Genomic DNA, 23,664 nt, shown 5'->3' with positions numbered 1-23,664 from the left:
TGCAACCTGTAATCAGTGGCATGAACACAGCTCAGCTCAAGTGGGAAACAGCTGCTGAGCAATACAATAAAAATATGCCTGAACACCACAACAATGAGCCCCTTGATGAAAATGTGTGCTGGCACCATGACCTCTGGTCAACACAAGAAGAGTGATGGGAAGAAGTGGGGCTGGAGCAACAGCACAGTGGGTAGGACATTTGTCTTGCATGAAGCTGACTGGGATTTAATCCCCGACATCTCATATGGTCCCCTGAGCCTGCTAGGAGTAATTTCTGAGCACAGAGCACAGAGCCAAGAATAATTCCTGAGCACCTCCAGGTATGTCCTCAAGCTCTACCCAACCCCCCCAAAAAAGCAAAATGGGAGAAAGAGAATTTAGTAAATAAATATAAAGCCTTGACTGGATGCCTGACCTGGTTCAAAATTTTTTTTGGTTTCTGGGTCACACCAGCAGCACTCAGGGGTTACTCCTGGCTCTGCACTCAGAAATCACTCTTCTCAAGCTCAAGGGACCATATGAAATGGTGGGAATTGAATCGGGAGTCCATCCAGGGTTGGCAACGTGGAAGGCAAATGCCCTACCACTGTGCTATCGCTCTGATCTCTGGTTCAAATTATTTGACTTCATTTTGCTTTTTTTTTTTTGTTTTTTGTTTATTTGTTTTTGGTTTTTGGGCCACACCCGGTGATGCTAAGGGGTTACTCCTGGCTATTTGCTCAGAAATCGCTCCTGTCTTGGGGACCATATGGGACGCCAGGGGATTGAACCTGGGTCTGTCCTAGGCTAAAGTGGGCAAGACAGACGCCTTACCACTTGCACCACCAAACCTCTTCATTTTGTTTTTTGATTCCTTCCTTTCTTTTTTCTTGTTGTTGGTTTTAGAGCCAAATTATTTGCCTTCCTTTCCCCCAATCCCTTCCTCCTCCCTCCCTTTTTCCTTTCTTCCTCTTTCTCTCCCTTCCTCCCTCTCTTCCTTCCTAGCCTACCAATTTTTTGTTGTTTTAGTTAGTTATTGTGAAACTGCAAAGTTATTCATGTTTGGGTTTCAGGTATAAAATTAAATTATAGGAGCCAGAGATATAGCACAGCAGTAAGGTGTTTGCCTTGCATACAGAAGGATGGTGGTTCGAATTCTGGCATCCCATATGATCCTCCGAGCCTGCCAGGAGTGATTTCTGAACACAGAACCAGCAGTAACCCCTGAGTGCTGCCAGGAATGATACCCCCAAAATTTTTTTTTTGTTTATTGGCAAGCACCTTTGGCACAGCAGTCTCTCTCTGTGTACCTGACATCCTTTGCCCCCAGTGCTACAAAGAAGGTCCATCAGAGAAAGCCTCATGGCCAGTCTTCCAGATGGAGTCTGGCTCTACCCTCTGCAGGTCCAAGGTCTGACAATGTGGACAGAGGACAGATGGACCCAAGTCAGTGGGACTTACCTGCAGCTGGAGGTGCAGGGTTCTGTGCTTCACAGCTGAAGCCTGGAGAGCTTGGTCCATACGAACTTGTCCCAGTTGCTGTCTCCACTCCTTCCAACAGACCCTGTCAAAGAACAAGTTCAAGATGGATGTTACAGGTTAGAAAGAAGTGCCAAAAAAAAAACTGAAGGGCAGTATGGCTGGGCCCATGACTCCAGCTCAAGTCCCTCTCTCCCATTTGCTGGCATCTCTCTGTGGCACTCTCTTTAAAGCTACTCCTGGAAAAAATATCTACAAATCATCCTAGAGCTGAAAGCTAAGGATGGTAAAGTGATGATTCTTGAAGCAGGCAGGCAGGTAGAGAAGGTTCCTCCAATGATGGCTGTGAGTTATTAAAATGTAAAGAAAGGGGCCCGGAGAGATAGCACAGCGGTGTTTGCCTTGCAAGCAGCCAATCCAGGACCAAAGGTGGTTGGTTCGAATCCCGGTGTCCCATATGGTCCCCCGTGCCTGCCAGGAGCTATTTCTGAGCAGACCGCCAGGAGTAACCCCTGAGCACCGCTGGGTGTGACCCAAAAAAAAAAAAAAAGTAAAGAAAGTTCTTGGGAAATAATAAAACTAAGTGGTGGGATTCGAAGGGGCTAGAGCAATAGTACAGTGGGTAAGGTGCTTATCTTGCCTGTGGCCTATCCAGTTCAGTCCTTGCCATCCCATATGAGCACCACCAAGGAGTGATTCCTGAACTACAGAGCCAGGACTAAGCCCTGAGTACCACCAGGATGGCCCCCAAACACACACACACACACACACACACACACACACAAACTAAAAAAATTAAAAAAGAGGGGAGAGAGAGATGGAATATGAATAAATTACTTGTCACTAGACCTGAGACTGCCAGGACCCATCTTGTGAACACAGACCTGATAAGAACTTCAACTGGTGCCACTGCAGGCCCAGAAAAGACTGGGGCCCCTACTAAGAGAAGCTGCAGTAAAAACTTGGGCTGGGAAAGGAAGATCAAAGAAAACTAGCAACTACCCTCCTACTCTCTGCCCCTGGTAACCACCCTAGCAATGGACTCTTACCTAGGTAGAAAGCCTCACATATGGCAGATTGGGAAAAACCTTATCAACGCCTAACTTAGAACAAAGCTCATTTGTTGCCAGCCCATGCACAATGTGCCAAGTGCATGTCACCCATGTCTCTGACTCTCTTCTTGAAATATGGATTTTCATTCTTTCATCCTTTTAAGTTGAGGTGGGTGAACACTGGGGCTCTGTGGAGAAGTCTTCCCTCTCTCCTGAGGATGTTGCTCTATTTTTTGTTTTGTTTTGTTTTGTTTTGGGGCCACACCGGTGACGCTCAAGGGTTACTCCTGGCTCTGCACTCAGAAATCACTCCTGGCAGGCTTGGGGTACCCTATGGGATGTCAGGAATCAAACCCAGGTCCATCCCGGGTTGTCCGCATGCAAGGAAAAGGCCCTAACTGTGCTATCAATCTGGCCCCTTTCTCCTGAGATCCCCTTCCTCAGAATTTCTAAATAAAACCTGTTTGGGTTACTTTTTTTCCCAAATCCTTGTATCTTCCTGAAATTCTTTTTCTGAGAGAAAAGTGACAGACCTGGAAGGTGTGGGTAAAGTCTAGGACTGACTCTCCCTGGCCATTCCTGGGTGACAGAGGTGGAGAGACACAAAGTGGCAGATTTCCTTCTTGAGACCATGAGCTCTCTCTCCACGTCACATAAGTCACCAGGGGTCCCCCACCAGCATTAGTTCTGAAGGTTAGATTAGCCTAAACACCCACTTTATTTGACCTACATTACACTATTTTAGGTTTTTGGCCACACCAAAACTTATTCCTAGCTCAGAATTTATTCCTAGCTCTGCACTCAGGGATCACTCCTGGCAGGCTTGAGATAGCAGGCCCAGTCAACAGCATACTGCATGCAAAGCTATGTGCAAGGCAAGCTATAAAAATATAGGGGCCAGAGTGGTGGCGCAGTGGTAGGGCATTGCCTTGCACACGCTAACCTAGGATGGACTGCAGTTCGATACCCAGGTGTCCCATATTGGTCCCCCAAGCCAGGAGCGATTTCTGAGCACAGAGCCAGGAGTAACCCAAGTGTATCACCGGGTTTTGGGTGTGGCTCAAAAAACAAAAACAAATATATATGTTTGAAGGAACCAACAGGTAGTTGTGTAGTGTGTAGATACTTGCTTTTTTTTTTTTTTTTTTTTGGGGGGGGGCCACACCTGTGACACTCAGGGGTTACTCCTGGCAATGTGCTCAGAAATTATTTCTGGCTTGATGACCATATGGGATGCCGGGGTATCAAACCAGTCGGTCCTAGGCTAGCACATGCAAGGCCCTGAGCCACTGCTCCAGCCCAGATACTTGCTTTTCATGCTGCTGAGCCAGGTTTGATACCAGGCACAGCACAATATATGATTCACTGAACTCTACCAAGAGTGATCCCTGAGCACTAAGCCAGAAGTAAGCTTTGGCCTATCTATCAATCAATGGATCTATCGGTTTATCTATCTATATTATTGCTGATACTTAAAATCAGGAGATTTCATAGAAAAATCTGCCCTCAAAAGTGGATTTTAGGTTTTTAGTCTTTTGTTTGATTTGGAGTGAACACTTAACAGTGCCCAGGGCTCATACTCCAGGCACACTGGTGCTTGGTTCCTGAGATCAAGTGGTGCAGGGAACCGAATGTGGGGCTCCTGCATGTAAAGCATCAGCTCCAGCCCTCTGAACCATCTCCCCAGGCACAGAGTCACAGTCCTGAGGGTTCCCTTCTCTTCCTAACTTTTCAGGCTACAGTTTCATTCCTCGTGGTTTCTTTTCTGTTTATATTTCTACCTTGCTATAGAAAGATAATATGAGAAAATGGGAGTTTGTTACCTGTTTTACCAAGACATTCAAACTGCTATTCACTGACCACAACCTATTCTCCTAACCTAGATCATGCTAACTATTTCATTCACTTCAAAATCTTACATTATTTCTTTTATTTTTTTAAGTTCTTAGGGAATTTTAATTTCCATGAATGCAGTTCCAGCACCCAATAGTAACAGTGGGCCTGGAATGACCCAGGTTTGGTCCCCAGCATTCCATATGGTCCTATGCCTGCCAGAAGTGATTTCTAAGCACAAAGCCATGAATAATCCAAGTGCCATCAGTTGTGGCCCAAATAACAAACAAACAAACAAAAAAACAAACCAGTAACAGGAACATTTTATTTTTGCTTTGGACCATACCAGTGTTGCCCAGGGCTCACTCCTTGTTCAGTGCTCAGAGGCTACTCCTGGAAATACTGAGGGGGCCTTATGTGGAGTTGGGAATTGAAGTGGGTTTGACCACATATAAGACAAGTGCTTTAGGGGCCGGGCGGTGGCGCTAAAGGTAAGGTGCCTGCCTTGCCTGCACTAGCCTTGGACGGACCGCGGTTCGATCCCCGGTGTCCCATATGGTCCCCCAAGCCAGGAGCAACTTCTGAGCACATAGCCAGGAGTAACCCCTGAGCATTACCGGGTGTGGCCCCAAAAAAAAAATAACAAAAAGACAAGTGCTTTAACTCTCCAATCCTACTATGAACAGATTTTTGCTTGTTTGTTTTGTTTTGTTTTGGGGAGCTAGACCCAGTGGTGTTCAGGGGATACTCCTGGCTCTGAGTTCAGGGTCATTCCTGGCAATGCTCGGGGGACCATATGGGATGCTCAAGAACAAACTTGGATTAGCTGCATGCAAGGCAAATGTCATACCTGCTGTGCTCTCGTTCCAGCCTTATATGAACATTTTTGTTTGTTTATTTGTTTTTTGGGTAACACCTGGCAGCACTCAGGGGTTCCTCCTGGCTCTATGCTCAGAAATCACTCCTGGCAGGCACTTGGGACCATATGGGATACTGGGATTTGAACCACCGTCTTTCTGCATGCAAGGCAAGCACTTTACCTCCATGCTATCTCTCCAGCCCCTATGAACATTTTAAGCGTTTTTTTTTTTTTGGTTTTTGGGCCACACCTGGTGGTGCTCAGGGGTTACTCCTGGCTGTCTGCTCAGAAATAGATCCTGGCAGGCACGGGGGACCATATGGGACACCGGGATTCGAACCAACCACCTTTGGTCCTGGATTGGCTGCTTGTAAGGCAAACGCCGCTGTGCTATTTGTCCGGGCCCAATTTTTTTTTTTTTTTTTTTTGGGTTTTTGGGCCACACCCAGCGGTGCTCAGGGGTTACTCCTGGCTGTCTGCTCAGAAATAGCTCCTGGCAGGCATGGGGGACCATATGGGACACCGGGATTCAAACCAACCACCTTTGGTCCTGGATTGGCTGCTTGCAAGGCAAACGCTGCTATGCTATCTCTCCGGGTCCCATTTTAAGCCTTTAATAATAAATACACACTGAGGGGGCCAGGGCCATAGAGTAGTGAGTATGGTACTTACCTTGCATAAGGCCAACCTGAATTCAATCCCCAGCATCATCTATAGTTTCCCAAACACCTGAGTACAGAACAAGGAGACCCCTAAGGATCGCTGTATGTAAACCACAAAACTCCAAGATAGGGGTCCCCCGAGCCTGCCAGGAGCGATTTCTGAGCGTAGAGCCAGAAGTAATTCCTGAGCGCTGCTGGGTGTGACCCAAAAACAAAAACAAAAACAAAAAAAAAAAGAAAAAATTATTTTTTTGCAGAGGGGCTAGAGCGATAGCACAGCAGGCAAGGTGTTTGCCTTGCACATGGCCGACTTGGGTTCTATCCCCAGAATCCCATGTAGTCCCCCTAACCTGCCAGAATTTACCCCTCAGTGTAGAGCCAAGAGTAACCCCGGAGCACGACCAGGTGTAGCCCAAAAACCAAAACAAACAAAAAAAAAAATTTGCAAAGTATAAGAACACTGGGGCCAGAGAGATACAAGAAGATAAGGCGTTTGCCTTTCATGTAGAAGGTCATCGGTTCGAATCCCGGTGTCCCATATGGTTCCCCGTGCCTGCCAGGAGCTATTTCTGAGCATAAAGCCAGGAGTAACTCTGAGCACTGCCAGGTGTGACCCAAAAACCACACACACACACAAAAAAAAAAAACCAAAACTAAAATATATTTATATTTTAAGTAACCTTTTTCGTTTTTGGACTTTATAAGCAGTGTTCAGGGAGCCCAGATCACTCCCAGTGGTACTCAGCCAAAAGTGCCAGATGGTTCAATGCTAGCCAGGACTCGAGAATGCAGGGCTGCTCAAACCCTGCAGAGCTGGGGATCACCAAAGGCCATTTGGCAGAGCTTGGAGCCCCTGGGGTTACAGTGCAGGCTGTGAAATTCCAGGGAACAAGCCCAAGTAAGACGCATGAAAGGCAAGTTCCTTATCCTCTGGCAGTCTCTAGCCCTGAAATAAAGGGGTTTTGTTTATTTGTTTGTTTTCTTCCTATGGGGAGCCCACTCTTGGCTCTGTTCAGGGCTTACCCCTGGATTTTCACTCAGGTATCACTCTTGGCAGGGCGTGGGACCATGTGAGATGTCAGAAATTGAATTCAGGTGGATCACATGCAAGGCTAGTGCCCTACCCACTATACTACTGTTCCTGCCCTACAAAGATTGTTTTAATGTAGTAGCAGTAGTAGTGTGTATGTGTGTGTGTGTGTGCGTGCGTGCGTGTGTGTGTATGTGTGTGTGTGTGTGTGTGTGTTTTAATGTAAGGTGTGTGTATTTTTTTTTTTTTTTTTGGAGAAGGGCCAAACCCAGTGGTGCTCAGAGCTTATTTATGGCTCTGTGCTCAGGGGTCACTCCTGGCTATGTTCAAAGAACCAACCATACGGGGGTGCTAGAGATGAAACCCAGGTTGGCTACTTACAAGGCAAGCCCCCTACCATTGTACTATGTCTCTGGCCCCTTAGATTCCACTGCATTCTCTCAGGACAAAGCAAGGTTGAAGTAAAATGATCCTTTGTAGGGCAACTGAACACACTCACCACAAAATACTCTGCTGCCTAAACTCCAGGGCAGTGGTCTGCATCTCATGTTTCGTTCGACGAAAAACAACGTAGATTAACCAGGACTTCCAGGCTCGTCTCATCTTCTGTTTCACATCTTTTTGTACCAAAGAGATTTTCAAAAAGGGATGTAGAAAGGAAGAGGAATTATTCCAGGCTGTGATACAAGCTCAAGAGTCTCTACTCATCCCTCTTTAAATTCCACTAGACTTCAAGCGCCCCCTTCTGGAAACGTTGTACAGCTCTACAAGTACATTTGAAACATGTTTACAAAAGTGATGGATAACACATAAACCATTTAAGCAGTCAATATACTGCATGCTTAGAATTCCATTTTTCTAAAAGCCCGTATTTTTCAGAGCTATATTCTACTATATTTACTGATTAAAAAGCACACAAGAGGATAAGATCTTGAAAAAAAGAAAAAAAAAACACATAAGAAACGATACAAGGGGCCGGGAGAGATAGCACAGCGGCGTTTGCCTTGCAAGCAGCTGATCCAGGACCAAAGGTGGTTGGTTCGAATCCCGTGTCCCATATGGTCCCCCGTGCCTGCCAGGAGCTATTTCTGAGCAGACAGCAAGGAGTAACCCCTGAGCAATGCCAGAAAAAAAAAAAAAGAAAGAAACGATACAAGAATTGATATTCAATCTACAAGCTATACAAAGGAGACCTCTTACACTAGCAGTCCATGGGGCAAAGGGGGAGGTCTGGGATGCAGGCTGAAAACAGGGGTGGAGGGAGGACAACACTGGTGGTGGGAATGGCCCTAATTCATTGTCACTATGTACCTTAAATATTACTGTGAAACACTTGTAATTACTTTTATCACAATAAAAATCATTATATAAATAAATAAATAAATAAATAAATAAATAAATAAATAAATAAATAAATAAAAAGCACACAAGAAGCAGAGAAGTGAGTGGGGTTATAGATATAACAAGACCAATACAAGTTGATAATGGTTAAAATTGTGAAAGTGCATGAAAGTTCATTACAGTGATCCCTCGTTTTTCCGCGGTTAATGGAGACTAGAACCTTCTATGAAAACTGAAAAACCATGACTTGCACCTAGGAATTTTTGTGTATGCAGGCACAAGAATGCCTTAAATATGTAAACAGTATTTATACTTTACACATTTAAGACAAAAAATACAACAGTATACATATTTACTTAAACGTGTCAGTGCGGGCCCGGAGAGATAGCACAGCGGTGTTTGCCTTGCAGGCAGCCAATCCAGGACCAAAGGTGGTTGGTTCAAATCCTGGTGTCCCATATGGTCCCCTGTGCCTGCCAGGAGCTATTTCTGAGCAGACAGCCAGGAGTAACCCCTGAGCAATGCCAGGTGTGGCCCAAAAACAAAAAACAAAAACAAAAACAAAAAAACAAAAAACGTGTCAGTGCTAATAAATAAGGTTGATTATAAAACCTTATACAGTAATAAAAAATGAGGGATGACTGTAAATCCACTAATACTCTCATTGCTCGATGTCGCACCGGAACCCAACCACGCGCCTTTATGAGAACCTGTGGTATGGATTCTGAGTCAAATCATCTCTTTGACACGCTTCTCTCTCATGCATCAACTTGAAACAGCGCTCCTTTCCGCAATGTGGCTACCGACATGGTTGTATTTCTTCTTTTTCATTTTTTGATGAATATTTTGGAAAAACCCGCGAAGCACTGAAGCCACAAAACATGAAGCACGAAGTGGCAAGGGAATACTTTATTTGGGGGGAGGGCACACCCAGCAGCGCTGAGTTTCAGAGCTCTGAGCTCAGAAATGGATCCTGGCCTGCTCTGGACCATACGGGATGCTGGAGATCGAACCTAGGTTCAACCCGGGTCTATCTCGGATCAGCAACATGCAAGGCAAACAAACACCCTACCACTGTGCTATCTCTCAAGCCTGGAAAGTTCTTTTTTTTTTTTTTATTTTTTTAATTTTTTTGGTTTTTAGGTCACACCCAGCAGCGCTCAGGGATTATTCCTGGCTCTATGCTCAGAAATCACCACTAGCAAGCACAAGGTACCATGCCTTTGGTTGATCAACATGTGCATCAATAACAATACACCACTTTGGGCCCGGAGAGATAGCACAGCGGCGTTTGCCTTGCAAGCAGCCGATCCAGGATCAAAGGTGGTTGGTTCGAATCCCGGTGTCCCATATGGTCCCCCATGCCTGCCAGGAGCTATTTCTGAGCAGACAGCCAGAAGTAACTCCTGAGCACCGCCGGGTGTGACCCAAAAACCAAAAAAAAAACAAAAAACAATACACCACTTTGGGGCCGGAGCAGTTGTGCAAGCAGTAGGGCATTTGTCTTGCACATGCTAACCTAAGATGGACCTCAGTTCGATCCCCCAGCGTCCCATATGGTCCCCCAAGCCAGGAGCGAGTACTGAGTGCAGAGCCAGGAGTAACCCCTGAGCACACTGGGTATGGCCCCAAAACAAACAAAAAAAAACAAAAAAAACCCAATACATCACTTTGATGGGGGACTTGGCTATAGAAGACTACAACCCGAAGTGGTTGTGTGTGGGGACAGACCCAAAACTGCTCTAAAAGAATTGTTTTCAAAGGAAAAAACGTGAATGCAGGCATTTTCTCAAGACATGTTCACTTTTTCTCACCATGGTCCTCAGCTCTCCTGTATTTGTTCCTCATCTCCTGCTGATGATGCACATAAGACCTCCACGTCTGGAACATCAGGTTGCATAAGTAATATCTAAGGCCAAAAAAGAAGTCATTTCTTTACAATTAAATAGCTCCTAAAACTCTGAGATCTTCTTCAAGTGGGGGATGAGCATCTCTCCAGCTCTCTGTACTTGCAGAAGCCCTGGTAGCCATACACACATCCCACAGCCATTTCAGTTCATCAGCCTAGCTCAATAGACCCTGAGATTCTTGGAATACATGACAGCATACATGGACTTCAGACAACTCCGAATTCCTCAATTCTGCCACTACAGTAGGAACACACTAAATTAGATGCCATCTAAGCTACACACACACACACACACACACACACACACACACACACACACACACACACACAAAAAGTAACACAGAATGCTCAACCGGGAAGGTGGCGCTAGAGGTAAGGTGTCTGCCTTGCAAGCGCTAGCATAGGATGGACCGCGGTTCGATCCCCTGGTGTCCCATATGGTCCCCCCAAGCCAGGGGTGATTTCTGAGCGCATAGCCAGGAGTAACCCCTGAGCGTTAAACGGGTGTGGCCCAAAAACAAAACAAAACAAAAAAAAAACAAAAAAAAAAACAAAAAAAAAAAAAAAGAAGAGATTAGTAAACTGTCTGTGATTTAATGACCCCATTGTGAGATATAGCAATTTCCACAAATTTTCCTTTAACTTTTTTTCTCTGATAATTCCATTATCATTTAGTTGTAACAAGCAATATAAAGTAATTTTATGCTTGCCAAAGGGGACAGGCTTGGGGGGTGGTTGGGAAACTGGGACAATGGTGGAGGGAATGTTACACTGATGGTGAGATGGTGTTAGAACACTAAATGCCAGAAACAACTGTTTTATGACAATTTTGCAAACCACAATGTTAAAATAAATTAATAAGGGCCGGAGAGATAGTATGGAGGTAAGGTGTTTGCCTTTCATGCAGAAGGTCATTGGTTCGAATCCCGGCATCCCATATGGTCCCCTGAGTCTGCCAGGAGTGATTTCTGAGCATGGAGCCAGGAGTCACCCCTGAGCACTGCCAGGTGTGACCCAAAAACCAAAAATAAATAAATAAATAAATAAATTAATTAATTAATAAAAATGCTTAAAAATAGGGGCCAAAAGGACCAGAGAGATAGCACAGTGGTAGGGCATTTGTCTTGCACACAGTCCACCCAGGACAGATGGTGGTTCAATCCCGGCATCCCATATGGTCCCCCGAGCCTGCCAGGAGTGATTTCTGAGCATAGAACCAGGAATAACCCCTGAGCATCGTGGGGTATGACCCAAAAGCAAAAAAAAAGACAAAAAAAAATTGGGGGCCAGAGGTAGTGCAGTAATAGGGCGTTTGCCTTGCACACAGCTAACCTAGGACAGACCTCAGTTTGATCCTGGGTATTGCACTCAGCTAACCCAGGTTCCATGTCTGGCAACCCATATGGTCCCAGAACATTTCCAGCAATGTCCCCTGGGTGCAGAGCCAGAGGTAACCACTGAGTACAGCCAGGTGTGGCCCAAAAACCAAAAAAAATAATGAACAAATAAAACAAAACAATTATTTAACGATTTTTTAAATTCTTTTTAAATTCTCAAAATGAGAAAATTTCTAGAACTGAAAGTCAGTGAGACAACACTATTCAAATCATGTATAACATACACAGAATGATTTTTGTGGGAAGGGGTTTCTGTGTGTGTGTGCATGCACCCCCACACATATGAGTATAAGTAGGGCTATGATCTTGATCTTGTCCCGGCAAGGCAAGCACACTACCTGCTCCAGCCTACGTTTCTCTTTCTTGGCAGAAACATGCCACAAGAAAGTTTTGATGATGCGCATCAGTAAAAGTAACGGGACATAAAATCTCACCTGTAGTGACAGTCAGCTCTAATACAGAGTTTCCATTCTCGATGGGAAACCCACCACACTTCTTTCCATTCTTTAAAGATATTCCGCAGCACTCTCTGCTCACAGTAAAACCTGGAATCATGAAATCAAATCAGGGGGGGAAGTGACAATGCTGCCTATTCCCAAACCAGATTGACCTTACCTCTGCTTTCTCGTGGAAGGAGATGATTCATAGCAAGCGAGTGAGAGATATATATGTAGAGAGAGAGTTCAATGGGCCAACTACAAGCCTCACTTGCAGAAAGCGTAGGTCCAATTCATGACACCTCAGGATCCTCCAGTAACATAAGGAGCAACTCATAAGGAACATAAATAAGCAGGAATAATCCGAGTCCCAGCAGGTATGGGCTCCCCCCAAGACAAACAAAATAATGTCTCATCAAGGGACCAAAGAGATAACACAGATCTGATCCCTAGCATTCCTGAGCAGAGCCAGGAGTAACCCCTCAGATATGAACCCCTCCCCCTCAAAAGAATGTCTCTCATTGCTTGATAAAACCAAAATAGAATAAATTCCTATTTCTGAACATAGCCAGGTGTAGCACTTCCATCCTACCTTCCCCAACACAGCTGGCTGTGGCCCTCCCCCCCAAAAGTTATATCTCAGATCTAATTGAAAGCATTAATATAGGGGCCTGAGAGATAAGACAGCAAGCAAGGCATTTGCCTTGCACACAGTCAATGCAGTTTGACTCTGGTACCCCAACCCACCAGAAGTGATCCCTGAGCACAAATCCAAGAGTAAACCTTATTTACAATTGGGGGGCACCCCCCAAAAATATAGATAAACATAGGGCCAAGAAGAGGGGATAGAAAGATAGTATAGGATAGGGGTTAAGGCATTTGCCTTGCATGCTGCTGACCCAATTTCAATCCCTGGAATTACATATGGTCCCCTGAGGACTACCAGGAAAGATCTCCTGAGCACTGAGCCAGGAGTAATCCCTGAGCATCACTGGGTATGGGCTAAAAATAAAACTTAGGGCCAGAGAGATAGTAAAGCAAGTAGTGCACTTGCTTTGCTTTAATCATCCCTGTCACTGCATAGTCCCCCAATACAACCCAGAGCAACCTATGAGCCTAGAGGAGGGAGGAGTCCCAAGTATGGCCGGTATGACCCAAAACTAAAAAAAAATTTTTTTTAATTTGGGGGCCACATCTGATGATGCTTAGGCTTACTCCTGACTCTGCACTCAGAAATCACTCCTGGAGGGTGCCAGAACGATAGTACAGTGGTAGGACATTTGCCTAGCAGGTGGCCGACCTAGGACAGACTTGGGTTCGATTGCCGGCATCCCATATGATCCACCAAGTCTGCCAGAATCTATTTCTGAGTGAAGAGCCAGGGGTAATCCCTAAGCGCCGCCAGGTTTGATCTGAAAACAAACAAACAAAATCACTCCTGGAGATGCTTATGGGACAATATGGGTATGATACTGGGGATCAAACCCAAGTTGCCCAAATGTAATGCAAGCGTTCAATCCACTGTACTATCTCTCCAATCCCTTAAAAGAATTTTTTAATATACAAAAAACCTGATATTAATATTTTCAGTTGCAAACTTATGTTTTTTTTTACTAAAGAGTATTTTTGATTAACATTAAAAGTAGCTACAGTTCTCATTTATAGAGCACGAGCAAATGCCTAATTGTATTCCTGATCTTTAGTAAAATAAAGCATATTAGTTCAATTGAAACTTCTATAAGAAAATTATGACTGGGCCCGGAGAGATAGCACAGAGGTGTTTGCCTTGCAAGCAGCCAATCCAGGACCAAAGGTGGTTGGTTCAAATCCCGGTGTTCCATATGGTCCCCCGTGCCTGCCAGGAGTTATTTCTGAGCAGACAGCCAGGAGTAACCCCTGAGCACTGGCGGGTGTGGCCCAAAAACCAAAAACCAAAAAAAAACAAGAAAATTATGACAACAAAATATATGTAAAAGAATATACAAAAAGACAGTAAACAAAAACTGATGGGACCAGCAAGGTGGCACTAGAGGTTAGATGTCTGCCTTGCAAGCGCTAGCCAAGGAAGAACCGTGGTTCGATCCCTCAGCATCCCATGTGGTCCCCCCAAGCCAGGGGCAATTTCTGAGCTCCTAGCCAGGAGTAAACCCTGAGCATCAAACGGGTGTGGCCCAAAAAAAAAAAAAAAAAAAAAAAAAGAACAAAAACTGGCAAAGAGACACCTCAAAAGGCCAGTATGTTTTGCATGAGGGAGTCCTGAGTTTAACCCCTGGAAGCAGATAGACCCTGAGCACTGCTGAGGAGTGGCCCTTCAGTACCAAAAAAGGGGCAGCTCCTGAGTACCACCAGATGTAACTTGATGGCACATTGTGGTATTAATAAGGCTAATGAAAACTCAAGAACTCTAATTCTATCACTTCACTTTTTTCCTCCTAGAATTCAACAGATTAGGGACAGGAACAATATAGTGCAGTGAGTAAGGTGTTTGCCTTGTACACAGCTGACTCAGATTCAATCCCTGATACCCCATATGGTCCCCAAAGTTTCTCCAGATGTGATCCTTGAGAGCAGAGCCAGAAGTAAGCCCTGAGCACTGCTGGGCATGTTCCCCCCAAAAGAAAGTAAAAAGGAGAAAGCATATTAACATGTCTTTCCTAATCTGTTTAGTTTTTAAAAATTGACCTATAGAAATCTACATGGGAGATGCCTCTGGACCATCTGGAATTTTGTTTGTTTTTGGGTTGTATTTTTGTTTTGTTTTGGTTTTGGTTTGGTTTTGGGGCCACACTCGGCAGTGCTCAGGGCTTACTCCTGGCTTTGCACTCAGAAATTGCTCCTGGCAGGCTCGGGGGACCATATGAGATGCCAGGATTTGAACCACCATCTGTCCTGGATTGACCGCATGCAAGGCAAATGCCCTACCACTGTGCTATCTCTCCAGCCCTGTTTGTTTGGGGCCACATCAATGGTACTATCAGCCCCAGCATTTGGAATTTTCTAGTTTAATCTCTTTGGTAAAGAATTCCCTCAGCTCCTGCATTTCCTTTCTTAGTTCATTCTAAGTATAAATTTTATGTATTTCTTTTGTTTTCTTAATAACAGAAATTAAAAAGTCATTTTTTGGCTTGTTTTTCATAGTTGCTGGTTTTGGTTTTGTTTGTTCTTTCTTTGCTATTTTTGTTGTTACAGCTTCATAGGTTTTCTTTTTTATTCTCCTGTGTTGTTTTGTTACCTTTTTCCCCTTTCTTCTTCTAAATTCATATTTATAACACCTAGATGATTCCTTCTAGGTTTGTTTTGTTTTCTTCTTCCCCTTTTCATTTCTATTTTTGTTTTGTTTTGTTTGGAGGGGGGGGCTACACCCAGCAGCACTCAGGGGTTACTCCTAGCTCTATGCTCAGAAATCGCTCCTGGCAGGCTCAGGGGACCATATGGAATGCCGCAATTTCGAACCACCGAACCACCCTCCGTCTGCATGCAAGGCAAAATGCCTTACCTCCAGGCTATCTCTCCGGCCCCTCCCCTTTTCATTTTATACTTCATTTTATATATATAATATATAAATATATAAAAATATAAATAAAAAATTCTTTTTTTTGTTTTTGGGCCACACCTATTTGACGCTCAGGGGTTACTCCTGGCTATAGGCTCAGAAATCGCTCCTGGTTTGTGGAGACCATATGGGACCGGGGGATTAAACCATGGTCTGTCCTATGCTAGCACTTGCAAGGCAGACACCTTACCTCTAGCGCCACCTTCCCGGCCCCAAATAAAAATATTTTTATATATTCATTTATATTCATTTTATACTTCCAACAGAACCACATTACTAAAAGCATCTTGCTCAGCCTCATAATTTGAAGGGAAAAAATGGACGGTACCAGGACTAGACAGCCATATGAACATTTAGTGGAAATAAAAAATGATAAGACTTGAACACCAAACCCAAAGTCAACGATAACAGAATCCATACCCAATCTACAAGCTGTACAAGTGGGGACCAGTTATGCTAGCATCCTGGGGGATATAGGAGGGAGAAGTGGGACGCATGCTGGGAAAAGGGATAGAGAAAGGACAATACTGGTGGTGGGGATTCCCTTTATTCATTATCGCTATGTACCTTAAATATTACTCTGAAAGATTTGTAACTCACTTTGGCCACAATAAAGTCATTATTACACTTTCTATTTCCACATATTTTGTTTGATTTTCTCTATTATTTTTTTTTTGATTTTTGGGCCACACCCAGTGATACTCAGAAACCGCTCCTGGCTTGGGGGACCATATGGAATGCCAGGAGACCGAAACGTGGTCAATCCTGGGTCAGCTGCGTGCAAGGCAAACACCCTACCGCTGCAATATCGCTCCAGCCTGGAAAGAGTTCTTTTTGTGTGACTAGGGATGGAAGACAGGGCCGTATCTGGATGCTCAGGGTGTACTCCTGGCTCTGCACTCAGGGATCATCCTGAGTGAGGCTCAGGAAACTTTATGGGGTGCCAGGAACTAAATTTGAATCAGCTGCATGTAAGGTAAGCACCTTATCCACTATCTCAGTACTATCACTCCAGCCCCACTAAAGTATTCTTTCATTATCATTTATTCTTTTGGTATTTTTCTTTTTTTAAAAATATCTTTAGGGCCCGGAGAGATAGCACAGCGGCGTTTGCCTTGCAAGCAGCCGATCCCGGACCAAAGGTGGTTGGTTCGAATCCCGGTGTCCCATATGGTCCCCCGTGCCTGCCAGGAGCTATTTCTGAGCAGACAGCCAGGAGTAACCCCTGAGCATCGCCAGGTGTGGCCCAAAAAACAAAAACCAAAAAAAAAAAAAAAAAAAAAGATATTCTCTAATCACATCAAGATATTTTGTGGGACTGGAGTAATAGTATAGAGGTAGGGCATTTGCCTTGCACACAGTCAATCCAGGACAAATGGTGCTTTGAATCCCGGCATTCCATATGGTACCCCAAGCCTACCAGGAGCGATTTCTGAGTTGCAGAGTCAGGAGTAACCCCACCAGGTGTGACCCAAAAACCAAAAAAAAAAAAAGTGAGAAATATTTTGTTGTTTTTGGGTCACACCAGGTGGTGCTCAAAAGTTACTCCTGGATCTGTGCTCAGAAATCACTCCTGGCAGGCTTAGGGGACCATTTGGGATGCAGGATGTTGTATATGAAAATATTTCCATAAGATTATCCTTTGCCTGTTGTACCACCTTGACCCTCCAGGTGGGGGCGCTGTTGAGAGCCAAATAAATAGCTTAGGTTCCTGGCGTGGGGGGGGGGGTCCTTATGCCAGAGTTGGCTGGCTGGCTCCAGGTGTTTTGGAACTAGCAGCAGGCTGACAAAGGACTCTCCTCACCCAACCTTTTAACCCTTAATCCTCCTGTCTATGTGGATTATTTGCTGCAGATAAATATTACCAAGATCTCCCCCAAAAGGGGACAAGGGGATGGGAATCAATTTCTCATTCTGGGAGCTCTTTGCGGATACTCAAACAATCAACATAGGTGAAAACAGGACTCAACAAATGAGGCAACAGCTGGGGATTGAACGTAGGACAGCCATGTGCAAGGCAAATGCTCTATATTCTGTGCTGACTTTCAGACCCCATGAGAAATACCTTGTAACTTAACATGAAGAAAATAGTGGGGGCCAGGAGGGTTTAGCAAAGATCAATATTTTCATGTTTTCAAAGTAACAAATAACCACTTGGCTTAAAAAAATTAAAAACGAGGGGACCAGGGCCGGGCGGTGGCACTAAAGGTAAGGTGCCTGCCTTGCCTGCGCTAGCCTTGGATGGACCGCGGTTCGATCCCCCGGTGTCCCATATGGTCCCCCAAGCCAGGAGCAACTTCTAAGCACATAGCTAGGAGTAACCCCTGAGCGTTACTGGGTGTGGCCCAAAAACAAAACAAAAAAAAAAAAAAAAAAAAAAAAAACGAGGGGACCGGAGAGATAGCATGGAGGTAAGGTGTTTGCTTTGCATGCAGAAGGACAGTGGTTTGAATCCCAGCATCCCATATGGTCCCCCGAGCCTGCTAGGAGCGATTTCTGAGCATAGAGCCAGGAGTAACCCCTGAGCACTGCCCGTTGTAAACCAAAAAAGTAAAATAAAATAAAATAAATAAGAGCATTATAGTTGAGGGCCCGGAGAGATAGCACAGCGGCGTTTGCCTTGCAAGCAGCCGTTCCAGGACCCAAGGTGGTTGGTTCGAATCCCGGTGTCCCATATGGTCCCCCGTGCCTGCCAGGAGCTATTTCTGAGCAGACAGCCAGGAGTAACCCCTGAGCACCGCCGGGTGTGACCCAAAAACTAAAAAAAAAAAAAAAGAGCATTATAGTTGAAAACCAACCCCATCAGTATAAGCATTGCAATTCGGTATACACTTAGAAAATAAATGCTCTTTGGAGCTATAGAAATAATACCATAGGTATGGCACTTATCTTGCACTTTGACAACCCAGGTCCAATCTCCAGTATCCCATATGGTCTCCTGAGTGCTGCCAGGAGTGACTCCTAAGCAGAAAAGGACTGACCTCTGAAGCTCTGCTAGGTGTGGCGCGTGCGTGTGCACACACACGCGCACAGACACACACACACACACACATACACACACACACACACACACACACACACGCGTGCGCGCACGCGCGCGCCACTACTCTCACTCTCTGTTTACAATTTGAGAAAATGAGGTTCAATGCCATAATAACTTGTCAACAGATCAAAGAATTAGCTAAGGTTTAGGGTTAGAACCAAAACTCAGGATCCCTAAATTCCAGTCCAATATTTCTTCCTCTATAACTTGTCACTAATGAAGCATACCAAATGAAAAGAGTATAATGTGTATGTCTTGTCTTTTGTGTTTGTTTTTATTTGGGGGCCACCTAGCAGCACACAGGTTTACTCCTGGCTCTGTGCTCAGGGACTGCACCAGGCAATGCTTGGGGACCATTTAGGGTACTGAGGCTCAAACACAGGTCAGCCAGCCACACACAAGGCAAACACCCTCCCTGCTGCACTAGCTCTTGGTCCCATTGTCTAATAAAAGAAATAGAACAGGGCCCAGAGAGATAGCACAGCGGTGTTTGCCTTGCAAGCAGCCAATCCAGGACCAAAGGTGGCTGGTTCAAATCCCGGTGTCCCATATGGTCCCCCATGCCGCCAGGAGCTATTTCTGAGCAGACAGCCAGGAGTAACCCCCGAGCACCGCCGGGTGTGGCCCAAAAACCAAAAAAAAAAAAAAAAAAAAAGAAATAGAACAGACATTAGTCAGTAGCTAAGCTAATACCCATCACCAAGTAAGTCCCAGCTTCCTTTCTGGTCATCCACCACAGAAAGTCTTTTGAACCTCCTCTACAGCAATAGGTTGCAACCAGCAAAGTTCTGCCAGAGAGACAGAATCAGAATGAAACTAAGGAACGTGTAGAAATGTTTTTGCTTTCCAGACAGAACAAATACCCATTCTAACTTCCTTCCTATGTAAAGCTGCAACTACCACTTTGTAATTATGCAATGTCATCGCAGAGGACAAAGGGCAAGAATGATAAGGATGTGAACTAGAAAGGCACTAAGACCCTAAGTTTCCAATGGCATTGCCAACCAGCTACAGCAATACCAATCTCCAGACTGCTGGTGAGAAAAAACAAATGCCAGTCTGTTTAAGTCTCTGTCAGGCTCTCTCTTAATCATAATCAAATACATGCATTTCTTCCCAAACACGATTGGCATGTTTCAAATACTTGGAATATAAATCAGTTATTTGAAAAGAGATGCCCAGTCAAGTATGATTGAATAGAAGATAAGGAAGATTAGATAGAAAAGGATTTGAGTGAGACTGAAAAGTAACAACATAGTTTCCAAACTCCGAGTCTCCCTAAAACACCAAGCAACAGGGGCCCAGAGAGATAACATGGAGGTAGGGCATTTGCCTTGCATGCAGAAGGACGGTGGTTCAAATCCCGGCATCCCATATGGTCCCCCGAGCCTGCCAGGAGTGATTTCTGAGCATAGAGCCAGGATTAGCCCCTGAGTGCTGCCGGGTGTGACCCCCCCAAAAAAAAAACCCACAAAGCAATGATTTAGCAAAACCAAAACTCATCTGCCAAGGGCTGAATTGACAGTAGAGTTGATAGAAGAGCCGGTAGGTTGTTTACCTTGCACACAGTCAGTCAGGCTTCCATCTCCCACATCCCAGATGGTCCTATACACATTGGCAGGACTAATTCCTTAGCAGAGAGCCAGGAGTAACCCCTGAGCATCACAAGGTATGGCCCAAACATACACACACACACACACACACACACACACACACACACACACACACACACACACAAACAAGAAAGAAAAAAAACAAATAAAAAGGGGGAAAAAAACTCATCTGTCAATAAGAAAAGATGCCGAGTGCAAGGTATTCCAACAAGTCCAAAACATAAGCAAAGAATTAACTTTTGTACAGAAGAGAGAGGGAGTGGTGAGGTCGGCATCTGTGAGGTGGAAACCCCTCAGAAGCCAACAAGTAATTCCCGGAAAGTACAGAGGCTTAATCTGAAACTAATAACTAAAACTGAAAATGTTGTCAGCGAGGGCAGTCCAACCCCTCACCTCAAAACCGACCTGTTTGAGGTCTCCCTAGCACAAGGCTTCACGCGGAGGAGAAACTAAAGAGAGCAGAATAAAAAGTCAGCAGACCAGGCCAGAGCGACAGCACAGTGGTAGGGCATTTGTCTTGCACGCAGCTGACCCAGGATGGAACTCGGTTTGATCCCTGGTGTCTCATATGGTCTCCCAAGCCAGGAACAATTTCTGAACACATAGCCAGAAGTAACCCTGAGAGTCACCGGATGGAACTCGGTTTGATCCCTGGTGTCTCATATGGTCCCCCAAGCCAGGAACAATTTCTGAACACATAGCCAGAAGTAACCCCTGAGAGTCACCGGGTAGGGTGTTTGGCTTGCATGCGGCAGACCTGGGTTTGATCCCTGGTGCCCCAAAAGGTCCTTCCAAGCCTTCCAGGAGTGTTTCCTGAATGCAGAGCCAGGAGAGGCCCCTAAGTACTGATAATGTGGCCCAAAAACTTGAGAGAGACAGAGACAGAGAGAAAAAAAAAAGAAAGAAAGAAATGGTGTTAGAGTCACTGAAAACGGAGGAGGCAGAGGCGGAGTAGAAAAAAAACTTGAATCTTGACCCATATTTTTGTGTCACTTCATGCCAGCTGTGGCTCAAAAACAAACAAACAAACAAACAAACTTGCCAGAGTAACTTAAAAATGGTGTATTAATTGGCCGGAGAGATAGTGAAGCAGTAGAGCATTTGCCTTAGACGCTGAAGGACAGTGGTTCGAATCCCGGCATCCCATATGGTCCCCCAAGCCTGCCAGGTGTGAGCGTAGAGCCAGGAGTAACCCCTGAGCACTGCCAGGTGTGACCTCCCCCCCAAAAAAAACAAAAACAAAAACTAACAAAAAAAACGATGTATTATTAACCTGTACTTGGAGAAAGATTAAGATATACAGAATACTTAAGATCATCACTAGATGTTTTGGACCCAGGGGCACATGTCCTATGCCCCTGCCGATAATTCACTCTGGTGCAGTTAAAAGGATCCTCACCAGGGCCGGAGAGATAGCACGGAGGTAAGGCATTTGCCTTGCATGTGGAAGGACAGTAGTTCGAATCCCGGCATCCCATATGGTCCCCCGAGCCTGCCAGGAGCCATTTCTGAGTGTGGAGCCAGGAATAACCGGAGTGCTGCTGGGTGTGATCCAAAAACCAAATAAATAAATAAATAAATAATCCACACCAATGAGGCTGGAACGGTTGCGCATGTGGTAGGGTGCTGGCTGGCAAGCGCTAGCCTAGGAGGGACCACAGTTAGATCCCCCTGGCATCCCATATGGTCCCCTATGGTCCCCCAAGCCAGAAGCGACTTCTGAGCACATAGCCAGGAGTAACTCCTGAGCGTCACTGGGTGTGGCCCAAAAACCAAAACCAAAACAAAACTAAAGGATCCTCACCAAAACCCATAGTGGTAGGGGCTAGAGTAATATTATAGTGGTTAGGAAGCTTGCCTTGCCTGTGGCAGACCTGGGTTCAATCCCCAGTATCCCATTTGGTCCACTCAGCACTGCTAGGGTAATTTCACATTACAGAGCAAGGAGTAAGCCCTGAGCAAATTTGGGTGGTGACAAAATGAAAAAACAAAAATCAACAGTGGTGGGTAGTGACACATGCAAAAGGCATTTCTCCTCAACTTTCCCCCTACATTCAGTTCTATATTAAGTCACTTTACAAACCTGTAAGTATCCAGAAAGGAATCACTTATCTCCTGAGCAAATACATTTTTATTTTCTTTTTATAAAAAAAGGGGGGAGCCAGAGTGATAACACAGTGATAAAGCATTTGTCTTACACGTGGCCAACCCCAGTTCAAATCCTGGCATCCCATATGGTCCTCCGAGCCTGCCAGGAGCGACTTCTGAGCACAGAGCAAAAAAAAAAAAAAAAAAAAAATACTGGGGCTGGAGAGATAGTATAGCAGGTAGTTCACTTGCCTTGCACACAGTCAATCTGAGTTTCCTGACAATCCATATGGTCCCACCAAGCCAACCAGGAATAATTCCTGAATGCACAGCTAGGAGTAAGTGTAGCCCCCTCCAGAAAATAATGAAACTGGAGTTTTTTTCTTTGGTTTTTGAGTCACACCGGGCCGCACTCAGGGGTTCCTCCTAGCTCTACGCTCAGAAATCACTACTAGCAAGCTCGGGGGACCATAGGGGATGCCGGGCTTCGAACCACTGTTCTTCCGCATGCAAGGCAAATGCCTTACCTCCATGATATCTCTCCAGACCCAAAACTGAAATTTTTAAAAAGGGAGTTGAAAGGGGGCCAAAGTGATAACACAGTAGCAGGGCATTTGCCTTGCACATAGCCAACCTGGGATGGATCCGGGTTCAATTCCCAGCATCCCATGTGGTTCCCTGAGTCTGCCAGAAGTGATTTCTGAGTGCCGAGCCAGGAGTAACCCTTGAGCTCTGTGAGATGTGGCCCAAAACAAAAAAAAAAAAAAAAAAAGGAGTTGAAAAATAAGTCTGAGGGGCCAAAGTAGTAGGGCGTTTGCCTTGCATGAGGCCTACCCAGGACCGATAGTGGTTCAAATACCGGCATCCCATATGGTCCCTGTGCCTGCCAGGAGCAATTTCTGAGCACAGAGCCAGGAATAACCCCTGAGCGCTGCCAGGTGTGACCCAAAACCAGAAAAATAAGTCTGAAATGAATTCAGCAGTAAGTTAGTACTCTGCAAACACTACCTGGCTTTTGAAGGAAATATTCTTCCAAAGGTCTTTTGAATCCACAAATATAAGAACTTTCTGGTCAAACACCTAGAAAGAAAAGAAGAGAGATATAAATAGTACAACTTTGAGGCTAGAACAATAGTACAGCAGCACAGCAGGCAAGGCACTTGCCTTGCACATGGCTGAGCTGGTTTTTTGTTTCCTTTTGTTTTGTTTTTGTTTTTGTTTTTGTTTTTGGTCTTGGGGTTATACCCGGCAGCGCTCAGGGGTTACTCCTGGCTCTACACTCAGAAATTGCTCCTGGCAGGCCTGGGGGACCATATGAGATTCCTGGATTGGAACCACCGTCCTTCTGCATGCAAGGCAAACTTCTTACCTCGATGCTATCTCTCTAGC

The 23,664-nt window shown here is 45.1% G+C and overlaps 2 protein-coding genes across 2 annotated transcripts in view; one reads left to right on the top strand and one right to left on the bottom strand.

Moving 5' to 3' along the window:
* Window positions 1-12,088, bottom strand: part of SFI1 (SFI1 centrin binding protein) — a gene marked incomplete at its 5' end in the record, with an annotated part of 71,863 nt that extends 59,775 nt beyond the window's left edge. The window contains 4 exons of the mRNA XM_049789039.1: window positions 1,441-1,543; window positions 7,394-7,511; window positions 10,050-10,144; window positions 11,976-12,088. Of these exons, the coding sequence (XP_049644996.1) occupies window positions 1,441-1,543; window positions 7,394-7,511; window positions 10,050-10,144; window positions 11,976-12,088 (429 nt within the window). The remainder of the gene's footprint in view (window positions 1-1,440; window positions 1,544-7,393; window positions 7,512-10,049; window positions 10,145-11,975) is intronic.
* PISD (phosphatidylserine decarboxylase) overlaps window positions 1-23,664 on the top strand; it is a 356,590-nt gene that overhangs the window by 77,477 nt on the left and 255,449 nt on the right. The window lies entirely within an intron of this gene.

This window comes from Suncus etruscus, chromosome 15 (genome assembly GCF_024139225.1).
Source record: "Suncus etruscus isolate mSunEtr1 chromosome 15, mSunEtr1.pri.cur, whole genome shotgun sequence".
NCBI classification, from domain to species: Eukaryota; Metazoa; Chordata; class Mammalia; order Eulipotyphla; family Soricidae; genus Suncus; species Suncus etruscus.
The sequence above is the reverse complement of the archived record's forward strand: the minus strand, read 5'-3'. Positions and strand labels throughout refer to the sequence as shown.